Genomic DNA, 23,502 nt, shown 5'->3' on the forward strand with positions numbered 1-23,502 from the left:
AACTATTCTTTGGTACTTTTACGGTCTAAATATTTTTGCAGGATAAATTATATTTAAAGTTAACCAAGTCAGCATTTTTAAGTGATTAGGTGCTGTTTGACTATTAGGTTATGCAACTTTAAAAGGTTACAGAGGAAGTTTTGTCCTATCTTAAAGTTGGATTGCAAACCATCTCTGTTTATCTTCTCGATGATTAGAACTGAATCAAAGAACTGTTTGTGGCTCAGTTAAAATGTATAAACCACCACAGATATTATCTGGAACTGTCGTTAGTGTTCTGTAGCAAACAAATGTGTGTGTAGTGAAAAATATTGTGTTCAAATTGTGAGGTAGATTTTCTTAATTGTGATTATTTTTCCAATAAGTGTTTTGGTACCGGTATATTGTGTCAAAAAATCAGAGAGTGTTTTTCTTCTTAAATTATTTTGTTAACATCATTTTATTTTAAGCTTCTCATTTGGCTATTATTTTATTAATTTATTATAAATGTGGCATCCTGTTTTTAAACTGTGTTTGTGTTTTATGAAGATGAGCTTTAACAAGATTTTTGTATAAGTAGGACTAAACTCAAGACATGAACACAAACTAAATTTTGGCTTGGATGGGAACCATGTTGGGCGTCGTCCAATTTATATTAAATAATCCTTTCGTAAAATAAAAATTGCTAAGCGTATAACGTCTTACGTAAATCATAAAACAAACCACTTACATTTGATCTGTTCTGTACTAATAAAACTCAAAATTAAATAAATTGTCATTACTACTTAGGTTACTTAACGGGGAAGAACTTAAATACATGTTTTGCTTTTTCCAACGCAGGTTAGTCAAGGACAAAATACTTAAATGGATGCTTTACTTTTTGATCCAAGCACAAAAGTGCTTTCTTTAACGAAGAGGGTAATCCCAAGCGATGTTGACAGAGATGAAGTTCTTGTTAAAATTGTCTACGCGGGAATTTGCGGCTCCGATCTTCATATTCTTGACGTAAGTATATCTGAAGGTCAAACACCTGTAGTAGTAATGTCATCTGATCTTGTTATATTAGCACTAAGCAGACCAATTAATTATGGTTTTGTACCTAAAAGGGTCATTTTCAAGGGTGAACATAAAATAAAAATTTTAATGCCCTCTTCATCCCTGGGGTTGTGAACAGTTGACATAAACACTTACAAAAACTCAAATACATGAAAAAATTTTAGATAATAATTTGATCATCAAATGATATTAGTGGTAGCAAGGGCTTAGTACCTATGGCAAATCGTGATTCAAAACTCCTAAATATAAAATAGTATTCTTGAAGTAAAATGTTATGATTTCACTGGGAGTTACATGTTTCAACCAATGAGATTTCTGCTTCCAGGGTTCATTTCCATGTATGCAAAAACCTTTTACTCTCGGCCATGAGTTCTGCGGAGTGGTTTGCTTGAAGGGGAATGATGTAACACACGTTAACACTGGAGACAGGGTGGTTATAGATCCTAATAGGTAACTTTAGCCTTAGTTTGTTACTCTTTGTTCTTTGCATATAAAGAAACTAGCAGTACATTTTATGAACTGGTAAATAAGCAGGACCGTAAAAATAGGTCACTGTTAACCCAGGATAGGATTATATCCATGACCTACAATGCTGGCTCCTGTTGGCCATTCAGACATAATATAATAGCTATGCTAAGTTGAGCTAAGATATGATAAGATGTGCCTGGTGAACTACATTTAGTTCAAACATAGTCATTCTTAACTCATTTGTCATGAAAGTTTGGTTCAGTTTTGCTCAATTTTGCTCAATTTAGTTTTAAGTTATGATTTGGATATATCATTCTCAATGGCTGATACATTGGCCTTTTGTGCTTAAAGTAGTAATGAATCATATCATCATGAGAAATAGTTTAAATATAAGTATCAACTGAATCAATTTTCTTGTTTGAAGAATTCAATTGTATAAGAAATAAGAGACAAGTACAAGGATGACGGTCTATAATTTAAGGTCTCCATCAACATCAACCTTAAATTGCAGCCAAGCGCAATTCCAGTTCAAATCTGACTCCAAAAGTTTAATTCCTCCAGTGTCTCCTGCCAAAATTACACCTATCTTAGCATCTCCCACCAAAACTGCAGCCTCCTCATTGTCTCCCACCAAAAAACGGCTCTTGAGTGTTTTCCACCAAAACCAGCATCAACTGCAGCCTCCTAAGCAGCCCCCACAAAACAGCCTCATTATTGTCTCCTGCCGAAAACTACACCCGAATTAAAGGACTTAATAATGTTTGACGACTCAGACTAAAGACATCTAATCACAGAACACGATTTACAATTATCGGTGTAAGCGCCAGTATTTTACAATTTTTTCAAATACTATTACGAGACTAAATTTTCTTTAGGGGTAGAAACTAGCTACAATGATAGTGGATAAGTAACACAATGTTGGTATTAGATTTGAACCAGCTTGCTTGGGTTGGATTAGAACGCAATAGAGACTTTTATCAACAGACAACTCTCACATCTTAAAAGTATATTTACAAGTATTTTGAGCTACTCTTTGTGTAGCCTATGTTTTTGTGATAGATTGTTCCAACTCGTGTGATGTTCTGTGTAGAGGATGCAGTGTTTGTGAGTTCTGCAGGAGAGGTCAATACAACCTGTGTGTCTCTGGAGGTATAGACTCTCTCATTGGTATCTTCACTGATGGAGGATGGGCCCAGTATTGTAAAGTCCCGGCCAGACAAGCTCACAAGATTCCAGACAACCTACCATTCCATTTAGGTAAGAGAAGCTAAGACAGATTACAGAAAGGTTAGTTCCATTGCCACAAAGTTAGATCAGTTTTTATTTATGTCGAATTCGAGGAAGTTTTGTGATAACAAATGTTAAAAGTTCATACAGTTAAGTATTTGAATTCATAAATCAGAAAAATTTTGGAAAGCCGTTTAACGGTCTTCAATATGTCATTCCTTTCTTATTAGAAATCTCCATATTTCAAACTAATTCAATTTTCAACATTTTCTTTCATTTTAAAAACCGAATTGCAGCCATCCTGTGTGAGCCGCTATCCTGCGTAGTCCATGGTCTAGATCGCATCGCTCCTGTGTCCGTCGCTTCCAGGATACTGATATTGGGAGCTGGTATCATAGGTAACCTGTGGACGGCAGCCTTCCATCACCTCGGCTACCGAGATGTCATCGTCTGCGAACCTGTGGCTGACAGGAGGGCTCTAAACTCGAAACTCAGTAAGTGGTTAGAGAAATAGTGACTGATACAAGGAAAGTTACATTTGTGAATGTTTTAATGTCATCACAAGTGGTTATTATCTGGTAGTTATTTTTTTCTGTAAAAATTGTGAAGAGCTATGATTTTGTAGTGATTGCTGAATTGATCATGTTGACAAAATCACTTTAGATCCTTATCTTACCGTGAGTGTCGAAACAAAAATGCTGATATAGCAAGAACAAACAACAATATTGCTGCCGTCAAGGAATAGATGATAATTATGAGTTACAGGAACTAATCAAGAATCGCCGTAGTCATCAGGATGTTTCAAAGATCATGAAATATTACTCAAGTAGATGTTGTCTTGTAACCCATCCATGGAGGAAATACTACGGTTTTCAAAGTCCAAGGCGATCTAGATCTTTTTCTAACTAAAATATCTGCCATAAACACACACTTATACGACACATTCATGGAATAATTCCAGTACAGTTGTCAGAATATTGTAATCTATTACAGACACAGGTTACCCGTGCTACAGTCCAGACCAAATCCTCTCTCTCAAGTCATCGGAGCCACATTGGGGCGTAGACGTATGTGTAGATTGTAGTGGCAGTGGACGAGCCATGCAAGACGCCTTACCTCTGCTCCGCCCCGGTGGCAAACTTTGTATCTTCGGGGTGGCTTCTCCTGATACTACAATCACGTAAGTTACCAACGCTGGTTAGAACATTTTATCATTACTTTTGAGTAACGCCACCCAGGTTTCAATCAGATAATGGTTAACTATTTAATCAGTATATAATAACATTATGACAGTTTATTTAGATTAATTCTCGCTAACAAATCAAAAACTAATTTTAAAATTATATTATGATTTGTTGCAGGGTCCATCCTTTTGAAATGTTCAGGAAGGAAACAACCATTTACGGAGTCGTCACTAACTTATTCAGTTTTGGAAACGCTCTAAAATTGATCGAAGCTATGGGCTCAAGGTAAGAATAATCAGATTAGTAAAACTTCTTATTATTGCAAAATCAAAATCATGAATTATATATTTAGCAGAAAAGGGCCGCAGCTAGTTTTTCCTCTTTTTTTTAACGAATCATGCCTATTACAATAAGAAAGAAGTTTTAATGGAAGATAACACATCCACAATTTTAACATAAATCAACTACAGTTGTTTGGTATTTTATGGGTCGAACCCTTACAAAGGTAAAATATTACAAATGGCGTAAAAAAACACCAAAAGTAAAAGTATTGTTAACTGGCCTAACTAACCTAATTCAAAAGAAGGCTTTAAGCTATCAATCAGCATTAATATTAAGGAGCTCTAAGGAGTTGTGTTTGGTCTGACAAGGTTAGTTTATTTGATGAAATTTGATACTTTATAAATGCACTCTTGTTTTAGTTTTCCCCTTCTACATAAATGTGTAGTGTGATATGAGTACATTATCTAAGGTAATGTCATAGCCACTAATCTTTTACCCTTTTAACACTTAATACTTTTAATTTGTAATCCCTTTTAATCTTTACAGGTATTTGGACTTTGACACCCTTGGAATAAAAATATACTCTTTGGTGGAGTACAAAGAAGCTATCCAAACACTCAAGAAGGGAACTATATCAAAGGCATTGTTTCAACTGCCTTCTTGATTACATGGATGCAGATTTAGAAAGTATCTTTGTTAGAAATTATTTCTTAAAACATTGCAACAAGAATATGTACACTGGTCCCAAAGAGTTGACTTAACTTGACTTTGAGTTTTTTTTTTTTTGTGGAAACCTGTCATTTCAGTGAAAATTGCTGTAAAATTTTGTCCCTATGTATTTTTAACAGGTCATATCTTAATCGGGGGTAATATTTTTACGGACATCTCAAATACGTTGATTTGGCTTGCACAAAGGGCTGGGGGGGGAGGTATGACTGATTGTGGTGAGACAAAACTATTTTTATAATTTATTTTGTCCCTGCACATTTTATGGCGAGCCGAATAGTGTAACACATAATGGCGATGTAATAACTTATTTAGCTCCTTCACTGAAATTATGTCACAATTTATCCTTTTAGAGGCAGTTTGTAGAAACCATGAGTTGACTTCTGTGCTGTTCAATTCTCTTTGTTTTTATTAAGAATATAATGTTACACTAAGTAAGTAAGTGTTGTAAGTATATAAGTTTGGTGGATGAAAAAACTTAAAAACTTAGCTTTTGTTGTAGCCCTGATAAAAATCTTTGATGAAGAATGTCTTGAAGTGTTTTCCAATCTAAATTTCTTTAAAATCTATGAAACCAGGTGAGTAAAATGATCATTTATCAATTCTTTGAAACAACGCTTGGATGCGTCTTTTAGTCTGAATGCAAGATGAGCGTAGAATGGAGTCAGATGATTAATTTATTAAAAGCCTAATGATCAAAGACAGTTGGGCCCAGTTTGAACCATAATGGTTTAAATCTCAGGATCAAACAAAAAAAATCTCGATTCAAAAATATATTTTATTTTACATAAACATTTTAACAAAAGCTTTTAGTTTATAATATAACAAGCATAAAATTGAATAAAATAAAAACTACACCTAAACATTTTCAGTCTTGAGTAGAATACCACAATGTGTATAACGTAACTGTAAATAACATATTACAGGGTACAAATAAAATGTATGATTAGTGTATCAAAATGTAAGCATTGACAATATGCATAGCAGAGGAACATGGTGAGGATGTATATAGAACAGTTATACCAACTATAGACAGACGTAAAACTCTAGTGGCAAATATGTAACATATTATGTGTTGGTTGTTGGATGTGCAGTTAAATAGTTGATTGCAGCATTGTGTGTTGACAATCAATTTCTCTAACATTTACATATTTTTGTGTTTCCTGTATTATGCCTCTTTTTCAGTATTATAAGGCTCTTTGAACTCCACTTATAGTATCTTTAACAAACTCTTAGGCCTTTACCACTGCTTTGCCAACATTTTCTCCTCTCAGCATGCCGATGAAGGCTTCAGGCATTTTTTTAAAACCTTCGGTCACCGTCTCTTTGTACTTCAATTCACCCTGAAAACAAACAATAATTTATTTTTGAAAAACTGAAATTGATTTTTACACAAACAACACCTAAAAATAAGGTTATAGGCCTAGTGCTCACCAACTTGAAGGTTGCTAGTTAAAATGAGCTTTCCAAGAGCTTTGATTCTGGACCAAGTTGCCATCTATTTGTTACAAAACGGTTTGGATACCCAGGTATTAGTTGATAAAATTTATTTATCATAGGTGCTAATTGAGGATCCTATCTTGCTTGCAGACGATAGTAACAAGACCGGGGTTTGGTTTGTTTCTTACAAAAAACATTAAAAAGCCAAGGGCTACTCGAAATTTTATCCACCTTGATACTGTGCCTACACATAACATCTGTCTATACGGTTCTTTTATTTTTTTAGTAACTTAGCGCTTCAGTTAGAATTTTGAATATTGCTTTATGACGACGATTTTGAGCTAACAACTATGGAGTTAAGACAGCTAATTAGTAAGTTGCCTAAATAATAATCCTTCTACAAACAATTTCTAACGTTTGGTATTTGTATCTAAGTAGTATTCCTTGTCTTCAAACTTTTAAAGAAACTGATTCGATTCTAATCTAAGAAATATAAATTTAAGACCAGTGGCAAATCATTAGTGTGTTCATGGTGGTGTTTATTGGCGTCAACCGTGTCGTCACTAATACACTGCAGACGTTTTGCGCTTATAAGGTGGCTAAGCTGAGACTGAATCATTAATTGGGAAAAGAAAATTTTTAGTTGGGTTTTTGTTTTTGTTGACCGTACCCTTAAAAACCTTTATAAAACGTCAACCACAAAAAATTCTTGAAAAAATTTAACATTTTAAATCGTATACAAACCTCCTGCACCCATTTTAGATTCTGTAGGATGCCGGCCATGAACCGGTCGGCCCATCTGAGTACTACAAAACCCTCCATTTTCAGCTCATTCAATACCATCGCAGTCTGAACCACAGGGGCTGTAACACACACATGCAAAAGTAACTAACATGCAAACACTCAATGACCAACCTCTTTGACCCATTTCAGATTCTGAAGAACTCCTTCCATCCAGCGATGTGCCCAGCGCATTACGATAAAACCTTCCATTTTCAACTCATTCATCACCATGGCTGTCTGTATGACTGGTGCTGTAACATAGTGGTTAAATGTAAAACTCGGTAATAAAAGTGTGTAACACATAAGGAACCACTTACTGAAATATTCCACCGGTGGAATCAGCAATAGAATTACAGTGCTTGGCATCTCACATTTGGAAAGCTGTGCGGTTTTGAAGTCCTTAAAACTTCTAGGTTGATAGCCCAGTTCAAAAGCTCGAAGATTAAAATTCACGATTTTACTGCGATTATGAGAGATGTTCATAACTTGTCGCGATTGCTGGAGACAATAATGTTGTCTCCGCAATAATAATTTTTCCGCAGGAGATGTTAATGTTCAGTAATAAAAATGTAAAATTTTTTACAAAAACTGATTGTAGAATGACCATTATTAATATTTTTTGTATGAATACTTCCAAAGCAACTTGATTATGGCCTAAGAGATGATGGTCAACATTTTTTACCTCACCCCACTTGAAATAAAAGATTCCTAGGTAAATGATGACTGACTGGTTTGGTCATTTTCGCAGATTATTAGTGTAACCAACAAAAAAACTTTTGTGAATGTTTATTCATCCTGAGGTTAATCATGAGAAAAGTCAGTAGCTCTTTGATGGCTTTTTGGTTGGAAACTGGGTCCACTTGTTAATTAATCCTTGTTCATAACGCTTTTTAATAACTGATCCTAGCTAATAAAACAGCTGATTTCAGTAAGTAACAAAGCGACACAGATCATCTCCATTCTATTTGTTGCTTTAATATTCAGCGTGTGCACGTACTGCTACGCCTGTGAGTGTGTACGTACTCTAACCACTACGCCTGCTTCCCAGAACTTCTCTAATCACCTTTGGCGAGGTTGCTGAAGTCGTTGTTGTAAACAGAGATGGCTCCGCAGACGGAGATTCTGCCGTATTTGTTCATCTGGTATAGAACTTGTGAGCTGATGTCTCCTCCCACCTAATAACAACAATAATTGCATTACCTACCACTAGACTTTTCTGTTGGCTATATCTATGTGTACAAGTAGTCCTCGCTATAGCTGGTTTGCGCGATTATGGTAGGCCAAATAAAAAAATTGCAGAAGTGTTTTGTTTGAGATTCTCGACTTGTTAACTGTGCAGCATGTTCGACGCAAATTTTTTAACTTCCCTTCTGATTATTTTTATAGTTCAAAATAACAAAATTGTGTTCAATTTATGAATATCTAGGATGCAATAAAAAAATCTAAAATCTAAATAAAATATACATTATCAAAGTAGCAATCAACTCCTTTTGGTGCCAGCTTTTTGAGTTCTGCAGAGATGTTTTGTGTTTTGTAGTTGATAGCCCCGTCGAACTTGAGCTCGTCTTTGAGCCAAGCAACCTTATCATCGGATCCAGCGATGCCAATCACTCGACAACCTAAAAGAAAAAGATAAAATCAAGAAACTGTTTCCAAAAATACTGAGTTGTTTGTAACTGCCAAATATGCAAGCTTTGCAACAGCCAATTGATTGATGAAAAGTAGGCTTTAAGGTTCCAGAATGGGAAATATCTTGGTTGATTCAGATGGTAAAGTAAACATCATTTTCAAAAATATTAGTGACTGAAATATTCTGATTTGGATAGACTTTAGAATTTGTTGAATACAGAGATGTATTTGCTATTTCCATAATTTATGGCCAAAAATATTGCATGACACTCATCCAAAATGTGTTTACCGTACAGATATCAATCGCCTCTTGTCTGTTAACACCTATTTACCAGAGTAGTTTTGTAATATTGTGTTGACCTTTTATTTTAGCGATCTGTCCCACTAGACTGCCCACAGCCCCAGCAGCTCCGCTAACTACTACTGTCTCTCCCGCTACAGGCTTGCATATCTCAAGGAACCCAAAGTAGGCAGTGTTTCTGAAACATACAAACTATATCTCAACATCACCTTGGGTTTGCAAATTGGAATAAAGAGAAGACTAGTGTGGATTGGACACATAAAAGGGACGGAGGAGTGGAAAATTTAGCCTAACACATTGATGGAAAAAGAGGAGTTGGAAGACCAAAAGAGAACTGGGGAGACGTCAAGAGGACTTCAGGATGAAAGGAAAACACCTTAGATAAGATACGAAGCCAAGCCGGCACACCAGACAGTGTATTTTTTGTAGGCAAAGACGAGTGTTGAATAGGCCAGATAGATTTGTTGCTGATGAAGTCAGTTGTTTCCTTAGCCAGGACCTTTTATCAAAGGCCTAGTGGTAATATACATCCACACCTTTTAATCATCAAAAAGCTATTGACTATTAAGGGTTTGAGCCAGCAACAATCTTATTACAAGGAGAGCAACCCAGAACTCAAGATATCAACTCAACTAAGATCTACTCAGGTACCAACGTTCAACAATTTAAGTATGTTAGTCATTTCCCTTCCAAAAGAACCTGACAGGACTCTTTTTACAAAAATTCTCCCAAGAGTGCCATCTCACAATTTATTTGACAAAAATATGTTTGAGTTTGGATTAAAGCTGACTGGATTAAGCAGTTAGTGTTGACCTTGTGCAAACATCCTGTAGTAGGCTCTAAAAAACTGAATTTATTTCAGAAATTAATCAAACTTTCACTTCTTCTGATGAATGTAACATACCCAGGCATGCCCAGAACTCCTAGGGCTAGGGAGGGGGACAGGCCACCCAGGTCGGGCAACACCATAGGCTTTTCCTTGGCACCAAAAACGGTAGTGATCTCTTCAGGATTGCCAACCGTGAATAGCTGCCAGCCGAGCTGACCTACTACGATGCTGCCAACCTTGTATTCTGGGTGTTTGCTCTCCACTACCCTGCAAACATATCACATTTAGTTGGACAGATAAAAACAGGCAAATCAATCTTGCTCTGTTTGCTTGCAGAGTAAATTTACTTTTTTATCTTATATATTTCTGGAAGGTTCATATGTTTTTATGTAAAATACAGATGTATCTTAATTATAAGTCAAATACAGCCATTTACAATATAGCCGCGTTTGGGCGAGGCCAGTTGGCAGGTAGGTTACTTGACTCTGGTGATTTTAATTTTAAAAACATTAGAGGCAAGTAACCTGACCCTTAACACGTTTGCTGCGGAGCGGTTGAATTCGGCCGGTGCCGGCTTCATGCCAGGTGCTGCGCGGTCTTAATCGGCTGTTCCCATGATTTAACTTTGAACAGTCAGTGTGAGCTCAGCTTTTGACGCGGAATGTTATAATCGCTGCTAGCCTGTACCTTAGAATGGGAGCTTTATTTTGGTGTAGGTTGGTATTAAAATTTCCTGTAAAATCTGGCAATGCTTTTTTTCCGGTTTCGGGGATTTCTCTCTTTTTTTTGGGATTCGTCAGACTGAAATATTTGAAAGCCAATTGCGTTCGCTGATTCGGTTGCACGCTGGGGCTTCGTCCGGGCCTCGCCACCATTGACGAGCGCCTGTTTCATGTATGCCACAATGAACGTTTTAACCTGCCTCCTCTACTTACCTCATGTAAATGTGGCTTTAGTCCTACCATTTTATGATGTACTGATCTATATATAAAGCCAAAAGAAGAAAACACACACCCGCATAAACCATATACTTAAAATGTTCGTCATGACGAGAAACCTTGCGCAAAACTATCCATTATTTCATAAATTGCCCTTTAAGGTTGTAATTCCTTTCTAAAGGGAACTTTCCATATACCTAATGTTAAAAATACCTCAGCTGTACTTATATGTTTGTTATTCTTTCAATTTATTACCTTATTAAAATCAGGTGTGATTATTTGTTTTCCTACAGTCACCCGACAAAGTTGGCTTCCTTGTACTGTTTATAGTACAGAAAGCTGCTAATTGCTGCATATTTATACTTTGCCGTACGGTTTATACTTTGTCGTACGGTTTATACTTTGCCGCACATCAGGATTCCAACGAAACAACACAAAACAGCGTGGTTCTATTATGCACGTAATCCGTGTACGCTTGGAAATAGGTTGGCAACACTTAAAGATAATAATACTATGAGCAGCTGATTGACTATTATAACTACGATTTAACCTGTCATTTCGTGTTTATAGTTTCGGTATTTCTAAACTTTCTGGACTTTTCTTTTAAACGTTTTTAAAACATTCCTACGATCTTAATAAACAAGAAAATACCTTTATAGAATTTTTTTAGGCACGGAAACCACTTCAAATTACAAAAACATACGGAACTATATTCTCAAAACGCGGAGCACATTTCTTGCCGAGGAAAAATAGCGGAGTGATACGGACCGCGGGTACTACTTTCTCTAGGGCACCATTTGTGTTGCCAGCTGAACCTAAAAACGTGTTGTATAGTGTTTGAAAGACTAATTATTTATATGCTTTATAGTGACTGTAGGAAAAATATAATGTGTAACACGAGTGAAAAAGGCCTTTGCTGCACTCGAGATCATTGCTCTTGTAAACATTGCTCTCGTGTGCAGCAAAGTGCCACTTTCACCACTAGTTACACAAATAACTATTGTTTTACTGTATTTTGTTTATTTCAGTTTAACTTAAGCAATCAATAGTTTTATGTTTTATTAATACTTATAAAGTCAAACGGGGCGAAGCCCGTGGGTAACAGCTAGTATGTAATTCAATAGATAACCAACAACATGCTATATTGACATTCTTATTTGGCTTTAAACATGTACAAACCTTGCAACTTGACCTCCAAACATCGTAAAACCAGTTTTTCCTCCCAGCTTGTTCACATAGGCCCTGTAAACAAATCAGAATTACATCAAAAGAACAATATTAGAGTAGAATTTATTTATAACGCTTCACTGATTTAGCCTTTTTAACAACAGCATTTTTTTTTATTAACAATAAGGTTGAAGCCCACAAAACCATCAAATCAATTCAATTTATCTTTATTCATTTTATACAGTTCATATACATGATTTAAGTCAAAGCTATTATTTTTGTTTTGTTTGTAAGGCAGGCAAACTTCATATGAATAAATTGCCGAAATAGAAATACGAAGGCTTCATTTTTGAAAGTTCTAGCCGATGATGACTTTTTACAGTAAGATTTTCTCACATGGTATTGTATTTATGGGATACTTCAGTGTTTTTATCTTTATAAGCATGTTGAGTAGTTTAAAACATTTACAAACTATACTCTGTAAAAATGTCCATTTCGTTTAAGTATATTGTTTTACCGACTTCCATATATTTTTCAATAACTCTAGTGGCCTGTTTTGTAGTTAAACATCTTATTCAAATTTGTTTGTGCTGTTAACATAAATTTTGATTACGTAGCCAATTTGACATTCTGTAAAGGAGTGGTAGATGATTTTTAACACAGCTTTTTTACAGAGATAAGCACTTGAATTACGACACGCCTGAATTAATTTTCCCAACCAAATATTTAGTTGACCATTGTTGACTTTGGTAGCTTTTGTAACCTCATAAACTTAACCATACAGTTTTAGAAAGATAACTCTATAATCATGTATTGTCTTTAGCACTCAAGCTGAGATTTGTAAAAAACAATCACATAAGATTCATTTATAAGTCGAGTATTTATTAAGCAATTTCAAATGACGTTGAGGTTTATTTTGTCGAGTGGCTTTCACAGATAAAATCCTGCCAGTCACTCTAGCTCAAACAAGATAAATGTTATCTTTAAAGCTTTTCACTGTACAAACTGCTCTCTAATTAAAAGAGCAATGACCTGAACATTTACTGTTTAATGCTTAGCTATTATTATATAGAAAGGGGTATTTAAAATCTTGTAAATTTGTAAAAAAGGTTATTTAAAAGAGTCTACGAGGTACAATAAATATGATGAAGTAAACTAAGTAAACGGGCCACTCTTGCAAAAAGTCTATACTAAGCACTTGGCTAGCGAAGCAACAAACCCAAACATTGTAGGTTTTTAAACACTATAATAAATATACAGCCGAGAAACTTGAATGATAGCAATAAGTAGTTAATAGCAAAAGTCACCTCTCTAGGTTAGGTAATTAATATAACCTAAACTATTCCCTCTCAAAAACAGCCATTGCAACTAGTAAAAAGAGTCGGCAAAATTGGTTTTAAATTATTTAGATTCAAGGTCACTAAACCTAAAGAACACAATAACATAATAGTTTTTGTGTCTGGAAACTACCATATAATTATCATAAGTATTAACGTGGTGAAAGTTTTTTACCCAGTAGAGTGTAATATGTAACAGTGTTTCACTAATATTTTATAGCATTCCAAACAAGTTAAATCCCAAAACTTGTAACATTAAAAATATTTAAGTAATTCTTGGAGGCAATTGACAGATAGGTTATATTTTTAAGTGAGCTTAGAAGAAAATTTGAATAACTGAAAGAAAAAAATCCTAATCTCAAGAATGAAAGTCAGTTCATTTATTGACCTTTCTAAGTTATCATAAAGTGATTTCATCCCAAATAGTAAGAACTAGAGTTATACGAGACAGAAACAACACAACCTTTTAACTTAGTTTCTATCTATCTGTCACAAGAATCAGACACAAATTCTAAAAATCTCTGTGATTCCTCAAAAGAGTGCCTGTTAGTATTATTGATTACCGGTACTACAAAATGCATACTTGAAAAAACAAATATACTTTAAAGTTATAACCAGTCAAAATAATATATGACTTTTTAAATAAAAAATTGCTGTTACAACTTATGGAACTTTTTAAGGAGAAGGAGACCTAGGGAAACTAGTTCTAAGATTTGAAGGGTTTAAATGAACAAGTTTCAATTAGTTTTTTTTTTTTTTTTTTTTTTTTACAATAAAAACATTACGCATTGATGCCTACTGCAAAAGTTACAAAATAAAAATTTACTCTAAATGTCAAAATTCAGAAGAAAATAAAAATGTTATCCAGAACTGAAAATCCAGTCATCCCTATCTCTACTTTTTATTATAATCATAATTTACAATGTTCGACAAACAGATGATGGGGACTTTACATTTTACATTTTACATTGTTGTCATGAGAGCCGAAGCCCCCGACTGCTTACCCGGTACCTATCCTTCAGGACATACCCGGGCCCCATGATGTAGGCCGAAGCTTACGCATCAACCTTTAGCACATCATGGGCGGATGACTTAAGGTCATCAGGCTCGCCGGCTGCCGAAGCAGACCCTTCGGAAAGAGGGTTGCCCCTCAATCCTAACCAGGGATTCCGGCTGCTTGTTTAAGCGTCACTCCACCTGGGTTCCACTAGGTCGGAACCTAGAGGTCCATAGTAGAGCGCCCCGACGCATTTAGTGCAAGCAACACTCGGGACCTATCTCATCCCTGACAGGCAGAACCCGCCATCAATAGCCAGGAGGAAGGGGACCATCAGCACGCTGACGGGGGGAACCCCAACCTCCCATTTACACCGCTGCCCGATCGAGGCCTGACCCATTGCTGGGAACCAGAGATATCCAGAGCGATAGATCCCCAGATACCCCTGGCGGGCTCGGACCCAGCACCCGATCTACTTCGTTTGCCCGTCAGACACAACATCACTGCCAGGCCATCAGGGTTTCCCAAAAGGAGGCAGGTATAGAAGTGGGACCCACCCGGATGAACCTATCCACCAGAGGTGGCGACACCCTTGACTCAATTGAGGTTCCGGGAAGAACCCCCCACACTCAAGATAACCATACCGTCCGTGCTCAGAGACAGGGATAGGTTTGCATAAGTACCTACAAACCGTTGCCCTCACACTGCGGAAAGTTACGTTGCCCTTGAGTGTCCCCGTGAGCTGCGGGTACTTGCCCGTTTTCACCTCCAGGAAAGGTTACTTCCAAAGTCGAGGATTTGCCCACTGAATGCTGGTCGCACACAACAAGCAGGCCGAAGCCCAAAGAACCACAGACACAGGTAGGTTAGAGATTATGATGTACTTCCATCTCTCCTAGAGCTAAACACCCCTCCATCCTGGATAAAGGAATGTCACTGGGACCCGATGCCCAGTCGACCATGTCTGTGGCCAACTTGAAAATGCCGATACCAACACGGAGCATTTACCTCCCCTCTGGGGGCTAGGTATTTCACCTCCCAGGACGAGGCTACTTCCAAAGTCGAGGATATGCCTCACAAAATGTCAGTCGAACACAACAGGTAGGACTCAGTCACAACCACAGTTACAGGTAGATGAGGAGAGGCGGAATTAACGGCGTCACTGAGAGCTAAACACCCCCCCCACCCTGAATGGAGGGAATGTCACTGGAGGCTCCCCCTAAGGGGCTGGCGCTTACCAGTCGTCCATAACTGTGGTCTACCTGAAGTGCCGGGTCTGACACCGGGCAGTTACCTCCCCTCTGGGAGAGCTAGGTCAGATGATGGGGACTGTTTGATTGACATTTTTCAATACAGACTTGTGGACATCATTGGTCACAGGGTTTGAAGTTTGTAAACATGTTAGAGATAACATTGGCCAAGAACCACTTGTAAAAAATTAGTGGTCTAAAGTTTTTCAATTCAATCTTTAATTCATTATCCAAACTTCTCTGTTAAATCCAACCCTCTCTTAGGACGATTGCATGCTGCTTTTGTGTGTTATGACAGTATACGGTATAATGTGTGTCAACACCTCTGACAGTACTCGAAAGATACATGGTGTGTGGCCAGTGCCAAATTTAGGGTACCTGCGGCCCTAAGCCAAATTGATCGAGTGGCTCCATCCCAATGGGGGAAATTCCTGGCGATTGCAGAAAAAAATCGTGAACATCCCCCGTGGGCAATCACGAAGAAATCATCATCGACACCCACGACCGCGGTAAAATCATGAACAACTCCCGTGAGCCGAAATCACGGCAATATTATCAGCGTCACCCGCCACAGCGTCAAAATTATGAACGCCTCCCGTGAGCCGAAATCACGGCAATATTATCAGCGTCACCCGCCACAGTGGCAAAATCATGAATATCTCCCGTGGGCCGCAATTTTGGGGACATCATTATTGTCTCCCGCGATCTCAGCAATTTTATAATTAAAAAAAAAAATTTTTTTTCTCTGAAAAAAGAAATTGTCAAGCATTTGCTCTTTTGCTTGCAGCCCTAGGCCACGGCCTAGTTGGCCTACTGGTAAATCCGGCACTGTGTGTGGCTTCAGATGGCTGCACATACCAGTGTGGTAAATATAGAATATTGGGGGGGGGGCAATATTAATATAATGTTAGGCTATAAGTCATTATAAGTACTAAAACACAGTCTACTTTATCTCAGTTTTGCCATAATCATTATTTTGGCCTGTCTTTTCATATTTTGGCCATCATATTTGAAAGTACCGCAATTTTGACGAGTATCCCACATGCTAGAACCTTTTTACTATGACTCACATCGTGGTGTGAATGGAATGCCCTCTATTACTTTCCTTCTCTCTTCATCTCTTTCATTTGAGTGTTTTAGTAACAGTATTTTAAATTTGTTTATTCTTTAATTTGTGATTTTGGCTCCATAACAAAATAGGCCTAATAACTTTTTGAGCTTAATGTCAATAACTCCCAATATTTTATATATTTTGTATTGTATATGTATATATGCATCGCTGTATATGTAGGCTATATATTATATATGTATGTTGTATTATATAGGCCTATGCAATCCTACTTATATATATATATATATATATATATATATATATATATATATATACACGAGGAGAACGTTAAGTACTCATGATATATCTTATACACGATGCGAACGTTAGGTCCTCATGAGTCCGAGTACTTTACGTTTGCTGGGTATATATTTTAACGGATATAAGATTGATCGTCAGCACATTAAGTCCTCACATTGCTACCAACGTAAATGAAATAAATTGCCCAACTTTTCGAAAACAAAATATTACAACAACTATCAGTTAGTTACCAATTACTGATTTAGTTTCTTAGCAATAATCTTGAATATAACCGCTGGATGTTATTTATATTTTAGTATTTTTAGTTGTTTTACGTTATTTGTTTGGTTGCCAACAAAATATTTGAGAGTAGAATGCCTATTTAAATAGTACGGGCTGGGACTATCGATTCATTTTTTTTATAAATAAAATATAGTTTCTTTTGTACATAGCAAATTATTACTGTTTTTGGATCGCAGTTGTCACGCTGAACGTTGTTTGTCATTTCAGTTTTCTTATCTTTAAAAGACCGAGCATCCGCTTTAATATGGATGACGTAACTAATTAATTTACTGTTAATTGTTATTTTGTTAACGATTATGATGATATACAAGACTTAGACACCTGCAACGTATACGATATTTTTTTCTAACTCAATGTAAAACATAAAAATATCCACAGTTAAATTGTCTACCAATCGGTAGTAATATTAAAGAGTATTCCTGTTTAAGTTCTTAGTATAGTATTGAGTGGGGCCTGGCTGATAACGGTTTTCTATTTAGTACATATAGGCTACGTATAGTATACTAGTATACTGTAGGCTACATGAATCAGAAAACCCGTTGAACAGAATCAAAAAGTGGTGTACAGGGGCAGTGCACTAGAGACGGCTACGACTGACAGTGTGCTCTCGCGGTCACGTGCCATAAGCTGTGCTGTGTCGTGGAGGCGTGGCCAGCTGGTTGTCACTAGTCTCACTAGACCAGACCGGTCACCCGTGCGTGCTGTTCGGTGTGTACCGCGGCCCAAGCTCAAATATATACAGGGTGAATTTTAAATGCGTCCCCCCTACTTTTTTCTACATTTCTTAAGATATCATCTCCGGACCACGTCAGACCATTGTAAAGTAGCAAGGACTTCATTTTGACTGGGTATACGTTTTTGGCCGCAATCTTGGACCCGCCATATTGGATACAAATATTTTTTCATATGTAACAGTAGGGTTGTGGCCCATTATTGCAGACTAAAATTTTACGCTGATTACAATGCCGCAATTAGTTTTTAAACATCTTGATGCGTTTTAAAGTTATAAGGACTCGTTATACCTTTATTTTTAGCCCATTTTAACATTTTGCATTTACAAACTAAGGCCATAATCTCAAAATAGTATTAGATAAATATAAGTATACACCACCATTCATTGTCGACTTATTTTGACTCGGTTATGACGGATGTAATTTTTTCGGCCACCTTCTTGGATCCGCCATTTTGAAATCTTACATATTAATTGAAATATGAAGGTGGTGTTGTGACCCATCATTTTGAGCTTTCTTTTTATGCTGAACTCGATGCCACAATCCGTTTTTCATTTGTATCTTTGGTTTTTAAGAATTTTGAAATCTTAAATTAGAGAATTTTAATATTTCATCAAGAAAGCTTGATATTTAAAAACGGATTGCGGCATTGAGTTCAGCATACAAAAGTAGTTCAAAATGATGGGTCACAACACCACCTTCATATGTCAATTAATTTGTAAGATTTCAAAATGGCGGATCCAAGATGGCGGCCGAAAAAATACATCCGTCATAACCAAGTCAAAATAGGTCGACAATGAATGGTGGTGTATACTTATCTTTATCTAATACTATTTTGAGATTATGGCCTTGGTTTGTAAATGGACAATGTTAAAATGGGCTAAAAATATAGGTATAAAGAGTCCTCATAACTTTAGAACGGATCAAGATTTTTAAAAACTAATTGCGGCATTATAGTCAGCGTAAAGTTTTAGTTTGAAATATAGGGTCACAATCATACCTTCACGTTTGAAAAAAAACTTTGTATCCAATATGGCGGATCCAAGATGGCGGCAAAAATGTATACCCAGTCAAAATGAAGTACTTACTACTCTACAATGATCTCATGTGGTCCGGAATTGATATCTTAAGAAATGTAGAAAAAAGTAGGGGAGGGAACTCATTTAAAACCTGTATATTGTTAACGGTCTTTGAAACTACATTAATGATAATGAAGGTGATCGTATAATAGGATTTTAGTATGGGACATCAAAATAATATTTTTAATATAGGCCTTATAACTCAATTCTTACTCATTTCTATCACAAACAGTTTTTTAGTCAAGTTAAAACTGTAAAAATTGACCTTTTCTTTATAACTCAAAACAAGGCAGGTTCTATTTAACCACGATTACCAATCTTTCTATTTCATTAAAAATGCAGAACATTTCTGATTTACTTAATCGATGGAAGAAGGAAAACTTAATTTAACTTCACTAGTCCCATATATTTAATTAGCTTAAGCGATTAACGATCTTTTGATTTAATTGATAGAAACAAGCTAATAGGTAAATAAGATGGTATAGGTAACGAAGAACCAACTCTTATATGGTACTAGGTGAAACCCGTCGAAATCGACGGTCACTGTCAAGGCTTACTAATTCATCTACGGAAAGTTAGGTGTAGTTGTATATACTTTAAGTGAAGTTGGCTTTTATTCTTGGACTGTTAGGAACCTCCTCGTTTATATATGTGTGCGCCTTCATTGGCAAAAAAAAAATGAAAATAACAGAGCAATGTGGCATTTCCAAAAAGCATAAAATAATTTAAGTAGACCTACGTAAATATTGACGTTTACATGCATTGTTAAACAACGTTTTTTTAGAAAGGATGATGTGATCTAGTTTAAAAGGAATATGACCTTTCTGAATGACAATACTGCTTAAATAGTATTTACTCTTTGTACATTTTTTACAGACAAAATGTCGTGCTGTTTTCAATCATGTTAACAACCCAGTGGGCCCGGTACATAATATAGGCCGCTGCAAATAATTTGTCATGAAAGGTGCCATTTTTGGCAAGTGGTTAGTGGCAAGTTTTAGGCTGTGTTTGGATGTTATTAGACACGATAAGAGCACAATGATTTTCTTCTGCAGATTAATAATCTGTTGGTTTATAAGCCAAATTATAAGTGTCACAATCCAAGTGAATTAAACTCTCTGGCCTGATTTTTTTTTGTAGTATCGAGTTTGATCTGTCTTGAATAATATGATAAAATACAGGCAAAAGTGGTCAAAAAGGCAGTCACCAACCCGTGCAACAGATATAATATAGTTCAATAAGAAATTATTATTGTCAAAGGAATTTCCACTAAATCATAATGAAACGTTATATTGAAAAATATGACATGAAACAGATAAAAACAATTTTAAAATCGGAAAATAGCATTGCAAGTACTTCTTTTGGACAATTGATTAACTCCCAGTAAATGTGTGTGGTTTTAAAACACAATTTAAAAATTAACAGCTTTTTCATTAAAAAGTATTATCCACATGGACAAAATGTAAACCAATCTGTGAGGGATCTTTAAAGGCTTCTGGGGCAGAGCCCAAAGCGATTTACTTTTAATTTAAATGTACAGTACTTCTTTTTTCTTTTGGTAACTCATCTAGAGACCAAGACCTTTCTTTGGACACCTCTACCATGTTTCGACGCCCAGTCGTTTCCTCTTATTGGAGCCAACGTTTAAATTAAATATTTTGATTTCCCCATGTTAACCTAATGGGAGAAACCCCAAATTTGAATGAAGATCCTGCCCAAACTAATTAAGATTTCAAAAAATGAAAAACACTTTGCAAAACTACTACAGATGGGGGCATTTTTTGACACTTCAATCATTAAAATCTGTCCAAAAATGAGGGAGGAGTCAGCTTAGCGAATTATATAGATACAAACTATTTTTAGTCTTGCAAACTAGTAGCTTAAAAAAGGAGTAGAAGATTATATTACACTGGTAGAATATTGCCTAGTCCAAAGTTTTACTCGTAGACCTCTATTATATAAACAACGTATCGTAAGTTAAATTAAAAAGCAAAGTGATATTGTTTGCTTATTTTGTGACCGCCATCAGCACGTGGGACAAATTGTTCGCTTCCTTTTTGACATATGTCAACAAATCAAAATACTGGTTTGATTATAAACACCGGGTTTTCTCAGAAATGACTTTGGACCAGGAGCAAGGTATTTAAGTTGCACTCGTATTTGAGGCGATGCACTCGCACCTGGCTGCGCATGCGATGTAAGGGAAGTATTTAGAGGTTGTGATTGGTATTAAATTAACTTGGGCTCCACATGTCCAATACGTCAAAAGAAAGTACGTAAGCTCATTTACGCATTCACGCAGCTTCGGGAGGTCCTATCGAAGCAACATCGCTACATAAACATCAGACCATGTACATTGCCTACATGCAGTTATTTTGAAGTAGGCATATGGTAACCTGGCTTGGGGTGGCTATTGTTGTTGTTATTTCTATCATCATTATTATAATTAGTTCCCTCGTAGATGTTGTCTAGAAGAGGACAGTGTTCCTGAATGTGCATGGACTTGTGTATAATAGACTGTTGATTAAAATTTAAACAACTCATTCCCAAACACAGATCAATAGTCTACATGGGAATAGTCTTTCCTAATGAGACACTTTTGTATTCATGTAATGTTTGCATTCAGGAATAAAGAGGTGTGAATTTCATTTGATGTTGTGTACTGTGATAGTAGGAAGTGTTGGGCTATATAATTTTCAAAGCTTAAGAAAGCCGAAATTGGTGTTATTCCAATTTTCTATTTGTCTGTTTTTATGTATGTCATTGTGTCTATGACGCAAATATACAAATTTATGCAGTCAATAGCAACAAAACTGTACTGATTATGATTAAGATCGCATTATGTAAGTAAATCCAAATACGACTGAGACTCATAACCTTGTGACCTAAATAACAAATTGAATAGATCGCAAGTAGTTTGTAACTGTAAATGAAATACCATTCTGTCATATCTATGAATGTGTCTTAAAACACATGATTTAATTGAAAGGCCAATTTTCAAATAATGGTAAAAACAGATGTTTTGTTTATTTTTACATTTATTCTATTTGTTTGTTACACAATTATTATACTAGGCACTCTACTTTTTAGTTATTCAATAAATATAGTTTGCATCTTATCCAGTGTGTATTTAGCAGTACAAATAAATAATACCAGGCCACCCGTTTGAGTGCCAACACCATCATAGCCACAAAACCGGCGAATTTGAGTGTTTTAATTGTAGCCTACTGTACTTGAGTTTTTATAACCGGGAAATAGACCGTTAATCAGTTTTGTATAGGATTGGGAAACATTATTCAATCATCGTCACCAATAAACTACAATCGAGGCTTGCATTCATAAACTGCGTTTCGATGGCAGTTGTGTCAAGTGATAAATCACTTAAAAAGTATAAAGTCGGTTGATCTTTTAGATGTCGTAGTGAACGTAGCAGGGGTAATCTGATGCTGGTAAAATCGCTTTTCCAACGTGTCGATCACATTGTTACGATTCACCCTGATTGCGCTGCTATCGCTGGACAGTACCTATTGTAAGGACTATGGCCCATATTCTATTGGTACGTACACATACATAATAACTATCCGCAACCGCATGTCGACGTCGTTTCTCGGTACGGGTACTTTTCCCAAAAACCGGTGGTAGTGAATATCGCTTTTAGGTACCAACAGACTGTATCGATGGTGTTTCGATTAACAGTTAGAAATCCAACTGTTAGTTCTAAAGAGAATTGTTTAGGCCTAACAAATGTTTGTGATGAGGGAGACGTTGTAAAAAACTTTGATGGCTATGTAACATCTAGAGGTAGAGTAGTAATGAATCCAAAACGGTTGACTTTTAGTCCTAAGAAGTAAGAGTGATTTCTATTGTTTTAATCTATTCTAAAGGAGGAAGATGTTATATGTATATCATGTATGCAGTTGTGTATAATTTAGTGTTGTATATGTGGCAGCCCTGTCTTTAGAGAATTCACATTCTTCCGCCCTCAAGATTTATACTTATTGCAGAGCCTAAACACCTCTAGCATTATATATTATAATCTAAATATATTAGTTGTAACTAATTTTTAGTTAAACTGTCATTTAAATATTAACGTTACATGCTGTTTACAAAATTATTGATCGTCGGAATTACATGGTTTTACGATGTTGTTAAATGTAGATTTCTTACCTAAAGTATTTAACAATGGAGTTATGTTCATATCAAAAGTAGTATGTTATGTACAATATGTCGAAAGGTGATTAATATTTAAGATCATGTTAAATAAAACTTGCGTGCAAACGTTTTAATTTTTCTCTCTAACATTTCAGAGTTTTTTAGGGTGATCTTGAATATTCTTGGGTGTTTTATGACATTAAAATTAAAATATGAAAATGCGTGATAGTTTTGGTCTATAATTTGTACCCGGGCAAAGTCAGATTTTGCTCCTAGTGTTACTTTAAAATTAT

The 23,502-nt window shown here is 36.0% G+C and overlaps 2 protein-coding genes across 5 annotated transcripts in view; one reads left to right on the plus strand and one right to left on the minus strand.

The window, feature by feature from the left end:
- The first annotated feature begins 221 nt into the window (after positions 1 to 221).
- LOC128995334 (uncharacterized) lies at positions 222 to 4,868 on the plus strand. 2 transcript variants are annotated; one of them, XM_054420318.1, is made up of 8 exons: positions 222 to 329; positions 820 to 984; positions 1,361 to 1,485; positions 2,594 to 2,760; positions 3,027 to 3,224; positions 3,724 to 3,910; positions 4,092 to 4,199; positions 4,743 to 4,868. In XM_054420318.1, the coding sequence occupies exons 2-8, from the start codon at positions 844 to 846 to the stop codon at positions 4,858 to 4,860; spliced, it is 1,044 nt and encodes a 347-aa protein (XP_054276293.1). In that variant the 5' UTR covers positions 222 to 329; positions 820 to 843; the 3' UTR covers positions 4,861 to 4,868. The 2 variants fall into 2 exon arrangements, with proteins under 2 accessions (XP_054276293.1, XP_054276295.1); XM_054420320.1 differs by lacking the exon at positions 1,361 to 1,485.
- Positions 4,869 to 5,747: 879 nt separating this feature from the next.
- LOC128994128 (prostaglandin reductase 1-like) overlaps positions 5,748 to 23,502 on the minus strand; it is a 34,091-nt gene continuing 16,336 nt past the window's right edge. For 2 of the 3 annotated variants that reach the window (XM_054418421.1, XM_054418419.1), the window contains exons 4-10: positions 12,022 to 12,084; positions 9,980 to 10,171; positions 9,135 to 9,253; positions 8,610 to 8,764; positions 8,209 to 8,320; positions 7,278 to 7,396; positions 5,748 to 6,265 (exon numbers count right to left, since the gene is read on the minus strand). In XM_054418421.1, coding sequence (XP_054274396.1) covers positions 6,155 to 6,265; positions 7,278 to 7,396; positions 8,209 to 8,320; positions 8,610 to 8,764; positions 9,135 to 9,253; positions 9,980 to 10,171; positions 12,022 to 12,084 — 871 coding nt within the window. In that variant the 3' untranslated portion in view covers positions 5,748 to 6,154. Of the gene's footprint in view, positions 6,266 to 7,106; positions 7,226 to 7,277; positions 7,397 to 8,208; positions 8,321 to 8,609; positions 8,765 to 9,134; positions 9,254 to 9,979; positions 10,172 to 12,021; positions 12,085 to 23,502 lie in introns of all 3 variants that reach the window. The other variant, XM_054418420.1, reaches the window with a different exon arrangement.

The sequence above is a fragment of the Macrosteles quadrilineatus genome, unplaced genomic scaffold (assembly GCF_028750875.1).
Source record: "Macrosteles quadrilineatus isolate MER2022 unplaced genomic scaffold, UCM_ALF_1.0 Scaffold_5__1_contigs__length_97177068, whole genome shotgun sequence".
Classification (NCBI taxonomy): Eukaryota; Metazoa; Arthropoda; class Insecta; order Hemiptera; family Cicadellidae; genus Macrosteles; species Macrosteles quadrilineatus.

Bases quoted from the DNA above. Each gene is read 5' to 3' on its own strand.
- LOC128995334 (XM_054420318.1), top strand. From the start codon at position 844: ATGGATGCTTTACTTTTTGATCCAAGCACAAAAGTGCTTTCTTTAACG. The intron at 985-1,360 runs GTAAGTATATCT...TTCTGCTTCCAG, and splicing joins CCGATCTTCATATTCTTGAC to GGTTCATTTCCATGTATGCA. The intron at 1,486-2,593 runs GTAACTTTAGCC...TGTTCTGTGTAG, and splicing joins GTGGTTATAGATCCTAATAG to AGGATGCAGTGTTTGTGAGT.